Source organism: Chiroxiphia lanceolata, chromosome 18 (assembly GCF_009829145.1).
Source record: "Chiroxiphia lanceolata isolate bChiLan1 chromosome 18, bChiLan1.pri, whole genome shotgun sequence".
Lineage (NCBI taxonomy): Eukaryota > Metazoa > Chordata > Aves > Passeriformes > Pipridae > Chiroxiphia > Chiroxiphia lanceolata.
Genome location: NC_045654.1, coordinates 7,250,194 through 7,264,727, shown reverse-complemented (window position 1 = coordinate 7,264,727; position 14,534 = coordinate 7,250,194). Strand labels below are relative to the sequence as shown.

Below are 14,534 nucleotides of genomic sequence, written 5' to 3'. Positions count from 1 at the left end.
TGCTGGTGCCTGGTTCTTTCAGTGTCACCTGCCCCTTCCCACTGGACTGGGATGGGCTGTGCCAGACTGGGCAGCTGCTCACAGGGCACTGCTGGACTGACCCCTGTGCCCCATCACCTCGGCTGCCCCGCACACAGGTAAGTCCCTTTCCTCACCCCCATTCCTGCACGCGGTGTTTATCCTCATTTTTCCCCTGCCTAGGGCCATGCTGGTTGTGTCCTGATGGTTGGACGGTGCTCGCTGTGCCAGGAGGACCCTGGGGTGATCCTCAGCCCTGTGTCAGGGATCCCTGGCAGAGACTGAGAGGTGGGTGATGGGTGACCAATGGTGGCTTTCCACCAGTGCTGGAGGGACCCCCAGGAGTGGACAGGCTGCCCCGTGGCTGCACTGCCATCCGGGACCATGTGACAGAGCATTCAAAACTGTGTGTCCTCGTGGTGTTCCTGGGTGTAATTGGGGCTGGTGAGATGCTTGGAGCAACCCTTGGTTTCCTTCTAGATGACTCCAGACTGACAATCCCATTTCCTTTCTCATTAATAGAGCTTTTCCAGATGATGCCCTGGGCATGTCTGTGGACCTTTTCAGGTCAGAGTGACTGAGGGGGAGTTACACTTCTGCAGCTGGACTTGGCCTGAGCCAGGGCTCTGCACCCTGACCGGGGGTCACACTCTGTCCTGTGTGGTCACCACATGTCCATTCTGCTGACCCCTTCCCACCTGCCTTGTTTGGGTGCTGACCATGCTGGTGTTACTGCCAGGGGCTATTTTGAGCTCTGCTCTCAGGTCCCTCTCCAGCTTAGCCCCATCTCAGGGCAGGGGCTGGTGGGGAGAACTGAGTGCTCTGGGGAGCCCTGTGCTAGAGCTCTGAGCCATGATCTTGGGGATCACCCTGGGGTCCACTCCTGCAGCAGAAGAACACCCCGGGTGGGCTCATGCCAAGCCACAGAGGTTCTCCCACTTCTGTGGGTTGCAAAAGTGTGCACCAAGGAAGGCACAAACAGCGTGTCAGGGAGGACACGGGTGACACGTGTGCCAGGGAAGGCACGGGTGGCACACGTGTGTCCCAGCCGGTGTAGAGGCCAAGGAACGGGGGAGCCCCGCTGTGCCACTGCCTCTCCCCAGTCGCGGCCCCGGTGCCACCGCCGCGGGTATTTTTAGCAGTGACATGTGTCACCTCAGCTGCCACCGCGGCGGGGGCGGGGGAGGCGTGCGCTGACCCTCCGCCGCTCCCCGCACGCCGCTGTCGCTCTCTCGCGGAGCCCGGTGCCGGCGAGGGCCGACAGCCCCCCGCGCCCGCAGCCCCCGCCAGGTACGGGGGCTCTGGGGGGACCTGGGGGTGGGAGTCGGGGTCCGGACGGGCTCTCTGGGTGCGCGGGGCCGTGGGCCCCTCGGCCGGGAGGGTTATTTTTAGTTGGGAATGGATGGCGATAGCGGCAGCCCCGGCTTCGGGGGCGGCTTCCAGGCACGAGGCTGTGCTGGGGAGAGGCTGCGATGGGAGAGGGGTTGGGGACGCGGACGGTGCTCCCTGCCCTGTGCAGGAGGTGGCCAGGGATCCCTCAGTGGCCTCGGCTCTTGGCACCTACCGGGATGGCAGTGGGAGCGAGTCCCAAACGGGGACCAGACCCCAATGGCCGCGGCCCAACTGGGGCCACATCCTGCACCTGGGTGGGGACAGCAGGGTGGTGGTGATGGTGGTCCCGGCCTTTGTTGGTGCCATGCTCTGTGCTTGGTCCTCTCCGTGCTCGGTTTCCCCACGTACAGGGCAGGACGGAGGGTCCGCTCGGGGAGGTGACGGTGCCCGGCCACAGACACCTTCCGGGCTCTGCCGGCGCCGCTCGGGGCCGGTTCTCCCCGGGGCCAAAGAGCCCCGGGTGAGTGGGACAGGGTGGGGGGCAGCGCCGGTGGCGGAGGGCACGTGGCCCTGGGGGCTGCCGCCCGGGAACGCAAGCGACATTCCTGAGCCGGCTCCTGGCCGCTCCGGAGCTCCTGCTCTTTTTACTGTACAAGGAGATGCGGCCGCCGGCAGGGCCGGGCGAGCCCCGGCGCTCTCGGGGCGTGAATGATCCCGACAGGTGAAGCCGGGGTCAGCCCGCGGTGGGGCACGGTCGGGCTCCCGCGGCCGCCCAGCCTGAGCCGGGGGGTCCCACCACCGACCCTCTGTGCTGCCACCTCCCCACGCTGCCTGGCCCTCGCCGGGGCTGGAGGTGGCTGCTGGTGGCAGCGCACCCTCCAGCACTGCCGCACCACCCATCCCCTTGTGCCCGAGCTGCCACGCTCCAGTCGGTGCTGTGAGCTCTGGTTGGACAACCCCCAGCAAGGTCACTGTGCTGCCGGTCCGGCATAGCTTGTGGCACAGCAGCAGCCCCTGGCTAACTCTCTCCTCTCTCTCTGCCTGGTGTCATCACATCTCTCCCCACAGCACGGTCCAGCCTCGCTGCCACCATGGCCATCTCCTCGCGCCTCGCGCTCTGGGAGCAGAAGGAAAGTCTCGGTCCGGGGTGGCACTGGTGGTGTTTTGGGTCTGGGTGCTCGTGCCTTCTCGGGGGCTCAGTCATGGAGGGGGTTGCACTGCAGCAGCCTCTGGGGTTGCATCCCCACAGCTCCCTGCACACTTTGCTCCTGCTGTGTCCAACTCTGCTGGCTCCAGGCTCCTTCACAGCCTAATTGTTTTGGTTTGAGTGATTTTGCTGCTGTTGGATGCACAAGGGTCCCTACCTGTCTGAGCCTGGCTGAGGCTGCAGGGTTTGGTGCTGGTGCTGCTGAGCGGGGCTGTGGCTGGGAAAGCTGTGGGAAGTGGGGCTGGTTTTGGCCTGGGGCCTGGCACATAGGGATGAACCTGCAGGGCTGCATGTGGTCATGGTGACGCTGGAGCTGCTTCTTGACTCACTGCAGCCAGGACAGATCCTCCTGTGGCCGTGCTGGGGCAGAGATGGCAGTGCACGTGGGCTCCTGCTGCACCAGCCCTCGGTGGCTGTGGAAATCGAGGTGCTTCTCTGTGGGCTTTTCTACTCAGTGCTTCTGCTCACCACGGCATACCCGAACCAGCCTGGTGCCCACAGGTGGCCTGTGGCCTCGCTGGGAGCCTGGGCAATGCCTGCAGCCGCTGGCAGAGCAGAGCAGGGTGCTGTTCCCAGCTCCACTGCCACTAACGCGCCCACGGGGCTGTGCCGTGCCCTGTCCCCGTGCCCACCCCGTAACCCACCTCTGCTCCTGTGAACAGATACGGGACGAGGACCGGGGGCCACCCCCGTCCGCACCCCCCCTGCTCCTGTCGGTCATCCCCGGGGGGTTCATCAAACAGCTCGTGCGGGAGACTGAGAAGGAGGCCAAGGCAGCAAGACAGAGGAAGGAGAGCAAGGCAAGCGGGAAGGAGGAGGTGAGTGGTGGTGAACCCCGCACTGCACCGGGGTGTCCTGCTGGGCCACTGTCCCTGTGTCCCTGGGTGTCCCCAGCTGTCCCCAGCTCAGGGAAGTTCCTTGGGGGCTGAGGGGCTGTGTGGCCCCACAACACTGGCCAGAGTAAGGAATCTGAGGGTGTTTTGCATGAGCTGGGCTGGACATCGAGGCCCAGGCTTGCAGCATGGTGGCTGCAGCAAGCTGCAAACCCGCCCAGCTCCCAGTCTAGGGCAATTAATGCTGGAGAGTTCCTTAATGCAACTTGCCATTCTTGACTTGCTTTATTGGAAGGTGAGTAATTAAGCAGAGTGTGAGGCTCTCTGATTCAGTGAAGACTGCAGGAAGGGGAGCACGTGGGGTGTCTCCAGGAAGAGCACCAAGCGATGACCCAGAACGTGGCAGGTGGAGGGTTGGGATGTGGCCGAGGGGGAGGAGGAGGCCACCACTGATTGCCACCCTGCAGCCAGGTCCAAGAAGCCACCCACAGCCATTGACTGTGCCCGGAGAGAGCGGGTGGGGGCTAGAGCTCCATACAGCGCTAGGGCTGTATGTGGCATGGTCAAACCACGTGGGGTTGCAGCTCCCAGGGCTGGGCTGAGGTTGGGTTCTTTGCCCTGTCCCTGTCAGATTCAGCTCCTCTCCTTTGCTTGGCAGCCCGTGGGGAAGGACGGCGAGGCCCGAACCAGGGACGCCCCAGCTGCCAGAGGAGGGGGGGCCAGTGAGGAGCCACTGCGGAACGGGCTGAAGATAGAGGGGCAGGGGGGCAAGGGGGTCACAGCCCCCCCATGCAAGGAGCTGCCCCCTGAAAAAGCTGCACTGGGGACCATCCTCAGAAAAACTCCATCCCCTGCACCCAACCTGGCAGTGGCTGCCCTCAAACCAGCAGAGACACCCCCAAAACCAGCAGAGATCCCCCGCAAATCAGTGGTGGCATCCTCAAAACCAGCAGAAACATCCCCAAAACCAGCAGAAACGTCCCCAAAACCAGCAGGAACACCCCCAAAACCAGCAGAGACCCCTCGCAAACCAGAGACAGCATCCCCAAAACCAGCAGAGGCTTCCTCCAAACCAACAAAGATCCCTCCCAAACCAGCAGAGACCCCTCGTCTGGAGGTTCCCAAGGTGGCAAAGCTGTTGTGCCCCGAGAAGAGCCCCAAGGACACCCAGCAAGGGGGCAGCCCCCCAGCTCCAGCCCCTGCTCCCAGCCAGGGCCCCCAGCGTGGCAGCAAAGTCCCACCAAAGGAGGGGGACTCATCCAAGGGGACAGACCCCAAGAGCACCAAGAAGGAGAAGGGGACACCCCCAAGGCACGAGGAGCCCCCAGCCAAGGGGAGAGCCCAGAGGGAGCCGTTTCCGGCCAAGAAAGAGCTGGAGAAGATGAAGAAAGATGTTGGAGGTAGCAAGAAGGAGCCAAGGGAATTCAAAAAGCCTGAAAAAAACAAAAACAAGTCAGAGGAGCTCAAGGGGGAGCCGGGAGGAATCCAAGAGAAGTCCAAAGACGTGGGAAAGGAGGTGGGGAAGGTGAAGGAAGAGCTCAGAAAGGGTGAAGAGATGCTGAGAGAGAGCAAAGGGATGGACAAGAGCACAGACAAGGATGAGGCTAAAGAAACACTGGGAAAGAGCAAAGAGATGATCAAGAGCAAGACTGAGGACCAGGGCAAAGAGGCATCCGGCGAGAGCACAGACAAGGACCAGGTAACGTGGATGTTACTCAGGGTTTTGGGGCACTGATGTAATTTTCTGGTTTCATGCAGCTCTTCCCATTCCCATGGGCTCAGCTGGGGGCTAGAGGGAAGGCAGACCTGGGGCTGGATAGGCAGGAAGCAGAGGGCCGGGGGGTCTGGCTGGAAGTATTGCTGTCCAGGGGGCAAAGGCAGTTTGTTCACCTCAGTTTTCCTCCCACTCTTGTCCAATTCCCCTCTATCCTCTCTGCAGGCTCCAAGGGACGTTTGGTATGAAGCGGAGAAGGTCTGGCTCATCCAGCAGGACGGGTTCACACTCGGTAACTCGCCTTGCTCTACCCTTGCTCTCCAGCACCAGAGATGAGATGTGTTGGGAGCAGGGTGGGCACTGGGTGCTGTGCTGGTACAGTGCCCATCTGTGCCCCAGTGGAGCCATGGCTGGATTTGATCGCTTGGCATCTCCCCATGCCACAGCGGGCTCTGCCCCGGGCTGTCTCAGCTGAGCCAGGCTGGAGAGACTCATTAGCCTCTCATTGCAGCCACGCAGCTGAAGCCAGATGTGGGGACACCTGAGCTGCCGGCGGGGAGGGTGAGGGTACGCCAGGACGAGGACGGCACCGTCACCGAGGTGGACGAGGACAGCGTGCAGAGGGTGAGCCCCCTCCCCATTTTGGGCTGGCGCAGGGACAGGAGCCCTGGTGCAGGGCAGTGCCAGGGGATGATGATGCTTCTCAGGCCATCACCCCAGGCTGGCTGGGTCCCAGGTGTCAGGGTGCCAGCGTGGTCCAGCACAGGCACAGCCTGTGCCATGAGAGCAGAGCTCGAGGTGTCTCTGGCTCTCCTTCCACAGACCAACCCGCCCAGCCTGGATCAGGCCGAGGATCTGGCTGCGCTGATCAGCCTCAACGAGTGCAGCGTCCTGAACACGCTGCGGCAGCGGTTCCGTGCCCGCCAGCCCTGCACCTACGCGGGGCCCAGCCTGGTGGCCATCGCGCCCGGCCCCGCGCCCGCCGGCGGCGCGGGGAAGGTGAGCGGGGGGAACCGTGCGACAGCGGGATCTGCCGTGGGAAGCGTCACCGACCCCCGTGGGGACAGTGGCGGAGGGCGCCGGTGTGGCGGTTGCCGGCAGGTGGCACCGTGGGACCGTCACAGTGCGGGGAGACTCTGGGGACACTTGGGACCGGGGGTGCTCTGGGGACATTCGGAACCAGGAATGCTCGGAGCGGGGATGCTTTGAGGATGCTCAGGGCTGGGGATGCCCTGAGATCACTCAGGACCAGGAATGCTCGGGGCAGGGATGCTCTGGAGACACTCAAGACCAGGGGTGCTCTGAGGGATGCACCGAGGACACTCAGGACCAGGGATGCCCGGGGAGGGGGGATGCTCTGAAGATACTGAGGGCCAGGGATGCTCGGGTCTGGAGGGGCTCTGAGAACACTCACGACCAGAGATGCTTGGGGAAGGGAGTGATCTGAGGACACAGTTTTAGGGGGTTATTCACCGTGGGGAGAAACCCATCGCCCTGAGTGTGAATGTCTTCAGGTTTTTGTCTACAAGAAACCTGTTTTGGGCTGTGCTTTACCACTCTCTCCCTGCCCGCAGGCTCCCAGGGGGAAGCGGGACAACCTGCCCCCACACATCTCCTCGCTGGCACACAGAGCCTACAGGAACCTGCTGATGCAGCGGCAGGACCAGGCCATCGTCCCCCTGGGGCGCAGCGGGGCCGGGAGGACCAAGTGCTGCCAGAGTGCCCTGGAGTACCTGGTGGGCACGGCGGGCAGCGTGGACGGCAGGGTCTCAGGTACAGGGCAGGGGGCTGCTGGCAGCCCCCACAGAGACAGTGCTGGGTGCTGGGCAGGGGCAACACATGGAGACTATGCAGGCTGGGGGCACACAAACACAAAGGTGATGCTGTTTCCACCTAATGGCCTTGGTTTGCCCCATTCCTGGCCTGATTCATGCTCCTCGGGGTGCCTCCTGAGCGGCCGGTGTGGCTGCCAAGTGCCACTGTCACCAGTGTACCTGTGAGCACCACTGTCCCCATCGCAGACCTAATGGATTTGCTGTTTTGACAAACACCAGCATAAGCACCAGGAGGGAATTACTCGAATTATTCCCGTGCTTGGGGCAGCACCTTCCCACCTGATCAGGTTACTGGTGACGCAAGAGGAAGCGCTGCTCAGCACTCAGTGGCTTTAGAGGGCAGGGTTGGATTTCGGAGCTCTCTGGGTACACGGTGCTCCTGCAAAGGGCTGATGAATGGCCCGGACCAGGGTGGAGGTGTGCTCAGGACAGCACATCCCCTTCCTATCAGCAAGCACCTACTCCCCTGGTGTGGGATGCTGACCCCATGCCCAGCCAGCTCCCCGAGTGCTGGGACAGACCCCTGGGAGGAGCAGGCAGAGGTGAGCCAGGAGGAGATTCCTCCTCCAGGAATGCAGCAGGACTCAGCGGCTCTGGTGCTGGTTTTGCAGTGGAGAAGATCCAGGCAATGTTCACAGTCCTGGCAGCCTTTGGGTCAGTGACCACTGGCCACAACAGCAGCTCCACGCGCTTCTCCATGGTCCTGTCGCTGGATTTCAGTGCCACTGGCCAGATCACCGCTGCTCATCTCCAGGTACCTGTCACCTGGTGAGATGGGAGGGCTGTGGGTGAAACTGAGGGTCCTCGGGGTGGGGATGAACCACTCCTGTGCTGAGCTTCCCGGCCAGGCTGGGTGCAAGGAGTGATGCTCTGCCCCCTGTTCCACTCCCTGCTCCTCCTGGACCACAGGTGCCTAAATGGCACCTGAGCAGAAGCCCTGTCAGCCCGTCCCCCTCCCTGGCAGGGAGCTCGGAGCAGTGCTGGGATGAAATGTTTATGAGGAAATGTATAATTCAGCATTTCATTAGCAGCACCTCACACGGCCGCCTGGAGCTGACACCTCTGAGGGCTTTTATCACCATCAGGGCTCTTATCAAAGGCTCTTTAATCAGAGCTGCCTATGCCCCCAGGCCTCCTCTGAGGGAGAACAGGCCTGGAGCACCAGGGCTTCCCATTGCTGCCACTGCTCTGCCCTGGGCACCGGCAGGGAGCCAGTGGCCTGGCAGGGCTGTCCTTGTGCAGGAGTGGCAACGTGCCCACTATGACCATCCTGGGATGTTCATGGGAGAATGGGACAGTTGGGGTGGGGGGACACACACCCAGCTCTGGGGTCAGCGCTGGCACTGAACACTTTTGGCAAGGTTGAACTTATCACTGCCTGGGCAAGCCCAGGCAGTGACTTATCCAGATCCTGCAGTATCTTTTCCAGGGCCATCACACTGCTCAGACCTCTGGAGGTGTGGTGGGACTTTGAGTGCTGCACTCATGGACTGAAATGTTGCCCCTTTATGCCTGGGGCCCAATTTGCTTGCACAGCCCTGGGCGGAAAGAACAGCCTCCATATCCAGCCTTGGCCCTGCAAGGAGAAATCCAGCCCCTCCTTACAGCTCCCAGTAGCACCTTACCATCTCCAGTGCCCTCTGTTCCCTCCCCAGACCTTGCTGCTGGAGAGAGCCCGCGTTGCCCAGCAGCCTGATGGAGAGAGCAGCTTCAACGTGTTCCCCCTGATGCTGGCGGGGCTGGATGTGGCAGAGAGGTGGGTGTGAGGCTCCCACGGCACCGGGCGGCTCTGCTCCCCCCCGGCTGCCCAGCTGGTGGGTACCCTCTGCCCAGAGGCTCCCCACTGTATATATGTAAATTCTCCCCATCCAGTGGGATTTTTGAGACCCCTCTGATAAGAGATTGTGAAAGCCACTGTGTTAGTGACACTGCAGGGGTCTGTATACACTTATATTAGAGATTTTTGATGAAACGGGGGCATTTTCTGATGCTTTTTTGCCTCTTCACTAAAGCTGAAATTGGGGTGATAAGTGAGACATGGATCCCTTTCCCTCTTGCTCTGGTTCCCCCCAGGCTGTGTGTCCCTGGGTGAAGGCTCCCGGTGTGTCAGGTGCCAGCTCGTCCCCCTGCATGGAGCAGTTCTGTGGTGACCTGTCCCACCCAGGTCCCTCAGATGGTGCTGTAAAGGGGCTCTGTGGGTGCCAGAGCTGCTCCCAGGGGGAGGGCAGGGGATTGGTGGTACTGGGGCAGGTGAAGAGGGAGCTTGACTCGTTTTCTGTAACTACTCCCAGGACGATGCTGCACCTGCACCAGTTGGCTGAGAGCAATTCCTTTGGGATCAAGCCATTCACGAAGGTAGGGAGAGAGAAATGCTGGAGCCCTGTGTCCACCTGCAGTGGGATGCTGCAGTGTACTCCCTTTGTCACCCTCAGTAAGAGGATATCTTGGGGTCCTTGGGTGCTGAGTGACTCGTGATGATGCCCCTGTACTGGAAGCATGGAGGGAGGGAGTGAATGTTGGGATGTGAGGAAGGGTCTGCCCAAACAGCCCTCAGCACTCCTCCAACAGTCCCAGGAAAGCTGTCGGGACTGGGGCTGCCCTACCTGGGATCTGTGCTTGGGTTTTGGAAATGCCCCAGCCAGGTTGGGAAGAGATTCTGCTGCTCTGGGGTCCACTGCCCTGATGTTCCCCTGCAGCAGCAGCTCTCGGGAGCAAGTGTATCCTTTGGGGAGCCCAGAATGTGATTTTTAGGGGCTAAAAGCTCCTCAACTGATTCCCAGCTCCAAGCCCTCATTAGCCTGAGCCTTTTGCAGAACCCTGGCAGATTGTCCACAAGCCAAAGCGCTGGGATGAATCGCAGCAATTTGCAGTTACATCATCTGTCAATGAATCCAATATCCCATCTTCATTAGGGAGCTCCTGTGCCGGTCCAGCAGCCAAGGGAATCAGTTGCTGGAGCAGCAGCTCCAAGGAGGGGACAGTGAGGTCCTCACACTGCTGATGTAGCACATTTGGGTTCAGAGATGGGGTTTTACTCTCCTTTCATAGCCCCCCATTCCTGTGGGTTCCCCATCCCAGCATGGAGGGTTTTCCCACTGGTCCTGGCCTGGAACCTGCAGCGCCGGGGCTGCACAGAGCAGCCTCAGCTCAGGGAGCACAGGAGTGCTGGGGGGGAGTATCTGTGGTGGGAGGTGGCAGGCCCTGCTGGTGGCTGGGACCTGCACAGCTGTGGGCAGATGTGTTCGGTGAGAAGTGAGGGGATGTGGTTGGATGGAACCCTGGGTGACCTGGTCTAGTGGAAGATGTCCCTGCCCATGGCAGGGTGTTGGGATGAGTTGAGCTTTAAGGTCCCTTCCAACCCAAACCACTCTGGGATTCTGTGATATAAAACATCTCCAGCTGCTGCTCTGCAGACACTCTTGGAGTGGGAATTATGTATCCTTGTATGACAGGACAATGTACACCAGGTTCTTGAGGAACATGCCGGAGACTTCTCCATCTGCCCAAACGGTTACAAGGGTCCCTTATTGCTTTTTCCTTGCTGGCCTGATGGTTTCCATGCTCCCTTTTGTCGTGTACCACCTGTGCCATGATGCTCTGGCAGAGGTGGTGATGTTCCCCCCATCTCTTCCCTCCTGCAGCCTGAGGAGAAGCAGAGAGCCTCGAAAGCCTTTGCCCAGCTCCGGGCTGCCATGGGCACATTGGGCATCACCACGGAGGAGCAGGCGGCCGTCTGGCGCATCCTGGCCGGCATCTACCACCTGGGAGCTGCCGGCGCCTGCAAAGGTGAGGGAGCTCCTGCAAAGGCGAGGGGCCTCCTGCAAAGGTGAGGAGGCTCCTGCCTCTCCATTCCTTACACCTCATCTCGGAGCTGGGGGTTGGAGCCGGGGAGGAGACGTGTCCTGGTGGTGTTTGGTGCTGGGGTGTGTGGGACGTGAGGAGGTGTGAGGGGGTGATGCTCATCCCGAGGCTGTTCCATTTCTGGTTGCTCCAAGCTCCTTGTCACTCATGGAGCAGCTGGGTGATGTGGGGTGCTGGTCTCCTGTCCCGCTGGGGCTTCTGGAGGGGATCCCCAGCTGCATGTGGACAGGACAGGGCTGCAGGACATCACCTTGTGCCAGCTCCTTGGGAAGGACTAGTGTGGGTGACTTGTTCTTTTGCACGTTGTCCCCAATGACACTGCAAAGGGACAGCTTCAGGTAGCACTGATTTTATGATCTCTTGAGTGCCTGCCACAGTAACTGAATTATAATAGGCTGAGTCTGGATGAAGATTGTATTTATAAAGGCTTTGTTAATACAGGCGAATAGAAATTGCCTTATCCCTTATAAATTATTTTAGGACGTGCTCTAACCCGTTTTAGATGCAGCCACATTGATTTACACACTTCAGTTTATGAGGGCTGCATAAAAGCTGCCATAAACTAAGCCACAGACATTTATAGATGTCTCTGCAACATGTCATAACACATCTTATGGTAATTTATACCATTAATCATTTATTAATTGTTTTAAAAGGATGGATGCTGGCGTCACTTAGAGTGAGTTCTCTTTCTCTTCTCTGGTGTTCTCTTTCCCCATCTCCATCTCCTAATGCCCTTCCAACTTCTAAAGATGACCCTGTGGCCTCAGGCTGATGTGTATGAGAAGGCTTTTGCCAAAAAAAAAATTGAAGGCCCTTCTGGCCTGTGAGTTTTCAGGAGAACAAATTTTGGAGACGCGTCTCGTTTTGGGAGTGCTCAGCTCAAGGGCAGGTGGAAGGACAGTCACGGTGGTGGGGAAGCTGAGCTGCTTTGCTCAGACTTCCTGCACATTCTGTCCTGAGCCCCCTGTAAATCTGGGAGAGAATTGAACGCTGTATCCAACAAATACTGTGCAATTCTTTCAGCGTGAACAGGAATGGGAACAACGGGTCCAGACAGGGCTGCGGCTCCCAAGCACACTCAGGTGTGGGATTAACAACCAGAGCATGTCTCAGTGTCGCTCGCTCTGGTATTGATTCCCCCATCGTGTGTCAACAAAAGGGGAGAAATGAAAGGAAATATGGATAAAAAATGGATCAAAGCCAGATGGAACGAAAGTCTCAGTGGGGGCGACGAGGCTTTTAATGTGGTTAAACCTGTCTCAGGATAGCCATCTCTTCCCTTCCCCTTTCACGCCCTTTGATGTTGTGTATTCAAAATCCTCTCCTTGAAATCTCACCAAAGGGAACCTCAGTGCTGGTTTTTCACGGTATTCAAGAGCCATCCTCATCCCTCACGGCGGCCCCAGCACGTGTTAAATGGGCCCCAGGGTGGGTTAAAGGCACCTTTTTCCCTTCTCTCCTCACACGTTCAGTTTGTTCAGGAATAAATCAGGAGGGAACAGCACCACCTCTTCCTGGATGAGAGTGGAAAATGCATTTGCAGCTACAAAAACACCGAGAAGAAAAGGTTGAATTTCAAAAGCCTGCTTTGCTCCATCCTGGTGTCAGCCCTTCCCGCTGCCTTTGAAATGTGTTAGAGCAGGTCTTTTAGTGGGAAAGCAGCCTGGAAGCCGGAGGCCAGCGGGGCATCCTGGGTACCATTCACCTGAGTGCTTCAGTCCCTTTGTGGGCTGCAGGATATCCCGTTTTCCTTTATTCGCTGCCTCTTTAAGCGGGAGGGAGGTTTGGGGCGCAGCAGGGGTCGACATTCAGCTCGCTCTCAAGCTGTCCCTTTTGCTGGCTGATATAAAAATAAAGCCCTGTGCTCCCTGAGGGCTCCCAGCCCTCACCTGTAACGGAGGTGATGTGATTCCAGCAGCTGCAGGTCACCAAATCCTCCTGGTGCTACCGCAGGTCTTTGTCGTGGTCAGAACAACCCCTCCCAGTCACTGCAGTGAGGCTGCTGCAAACCCAGGCTCCTGAACCCCTGAGAGGGAGGAAACCACCCAGGAGGTGGGGTCTGGAACCTGCTGGTCAGGTGGGGAAGGCTCTGAGCTCCCCCAGACCCTGCAGAGGGTGGTGGTACCAGAGGAGCATCATGCCCTGGGAGGCAGGAGAAGGAACATCCCTGTTTCAGACCAAGGAAACCAAGACGTGGAGCAATGCAGAGATGGGCTGGGCATGTGTCAGGGCTGTAGCAGGACAGGCTGAGCTGGGGTCCCTGTGACCGAGGCAAGGCTGGTGCTGACCCTGTGTTTTCCTCTTGCTCCTCTTAAATATTAAATGGGCCAAAGGTATTCCCTTTATGTGTTAAAGCTGGTGAGTTTTCCATCGTCACATTACACCCAAGAGGGTCGTGTGATGCTGCTGCTGGTTATAGTCTGTGAAGTGTGAAATGGTGCCTGGGCTCCTCTGGGGCTGAGTGGAGCCTCTCATTTTTCTCGGGGTGCTGGAGTGGCCAGTGTGGAATGCCAGCTCTGAGAGCCCGGCTGGCACAGCCCCGGCTCCTCAGCCTCTCCGCTCACTGGCAGGCAGGAATCTTGTGTCTGTCAGGAATCAGCCTCTGTCCAGCCAGCTCAGATTAGAACAAGTGAAAACAGAATAAATCAAAGCCAAGAGTGTTGAGGCAATTCCTCTGCCTGCTCCAGCACAGCCCTTGATGTTGGAGTCCTTCAGTCAGCATAGAAAATACTGAGAAAGGATCAAAGGGGAAGGGAAAGGGGGGTTGACTCTCATGGGTGTGTTGTGAAGCAGCACCCAGCCCTCAAGCCCTGCTTTGTGCATCCCCTTGGCTGGGAGTGGATCCCCCATGGGCTTCCCAGGATGTGTCACCTCTCGTTCTCCATCCCAAAGCCTCTCCCCTGCTACCAGCCACCAGCTGTGTTTTAAGGGTCCGTCTTAGCTATGACCCCTGGGCTTCTCATCCACCACCCGAAAGTGCTACCCTGAGGTCTCTGAGTGACTTTGTTTGCCTGCTCCTGCTTCTGCTCATTCCCTGTGTTCCTGAGCACGTGCCGGTCAGGTGCCTCCACAGCACCTGGATTTGTAAAAGGATTAATCCTGCAGATTACTTCCCTATTGATTTTAATCATTAAGCTGGAGTCCTTATCATTGGATATAAGTACCAAGTGGAGCTCTGCTGCTGCTGTGGGGAGGAATGCTGCTCCTGGGCTGCTGGGACAGCAAGTACTGCTGGGGCCAAGAAAGGTGATCCAGGATTTCGAGGGATTGCTTTGTAATCCCATCAGTTCCCATCAGCACATCTGCTGGTTTGCTCCACCAAAACTCTTGAAATACACAGCATTACTGATGCCTGGCTGGTGGCAGCCTGGGTGGGTCACAGGGTTCATCTGGTCCCTGGACTTGCCCTTAATAACTTTGATTTTGGAGATGCACGTGGGAACGGGCGGGATGTTTGCTGGAGACACTGAGCCTGCACCCAGCTCTGCTGGTGCTGGCCCTGCCTGACTCCCTCGTGCCCCTGTCCCCCTCCCCAGTTGGCAGGAAGCAGTTCATGAAGTTTGAGAGCGCGAGCCGCGCCGCCGAGGTGCTGGGCTGTGACCCGGAGGAGCTCAGCACCGCTGTCTTCAAACACCACCTGAAGCAGATCCTGGCACAGGTGACGGCACGGGGCCGGCAGCCACCTCTGGCTGAGGAGAGCCCAGCAGGTACTGGGATGCTGCATCCCTGTT

The 14,534-nt window shown here is 59.1% G+C and overlaps 1 protein-coding gene across 1 annotated transcript in view; it reads left to right on the top strand.

The window, feature by feature from the left end:
- The first annotated feature begins 2,855 nt into the window (after window positions 1-2,855).
- The window catches only part of MYO18B (myosin XVIIIB), a 54,540-nt gene continuing 42,861 nt past the window's right edge, over window positions 2,856-14,534 (top strand). The window contains exons 1-12 of the mRNA XM_032706137.1: window positions 2,856-2,984; window positions 3,220-3,375; window positions 4,049-5,089; window positions 5,330-5,396; window positions 5,616-5,728; window positions 5,927-6,103; window positions 6,679-6,877; window positions 7,551-7,693; window positions 8,595-8,695; window positions 9,231-9,294; window positions 10,581-10,725; window positions 14,340-14,510. Of these exons, the coding sequence (XP_032562028.1) occupies window positions 2,856-2,984; window positions 3,220-3,375; window positions 4,049-5,089; window positions 5,330-5,396; window positions 5,616-5,728; window positions 5,927-6,103; window positions 6,679-6,877; window positions 7,551-7,693; window positions 8,595-8,695; window positions 9,231-9,294; window positions 10,581-10,725; window positions 14,340-14,510 (2,506 nt within the window). The remainder of the gene's footprint in view (window positions 2,985-3,219; window positions 3,376-4,048; window positions 5,090-5,329; window positions 5,397-5,615; window positions 5,729-5,926; window positions 6,104-6,678; window positions 6,878-7,550; window positions 7,694-8,594; window positions 8,696-9,230; window positions 9,295-10,580; window positions 10,726-14,339; window positions 14,511-14,534) is intronic.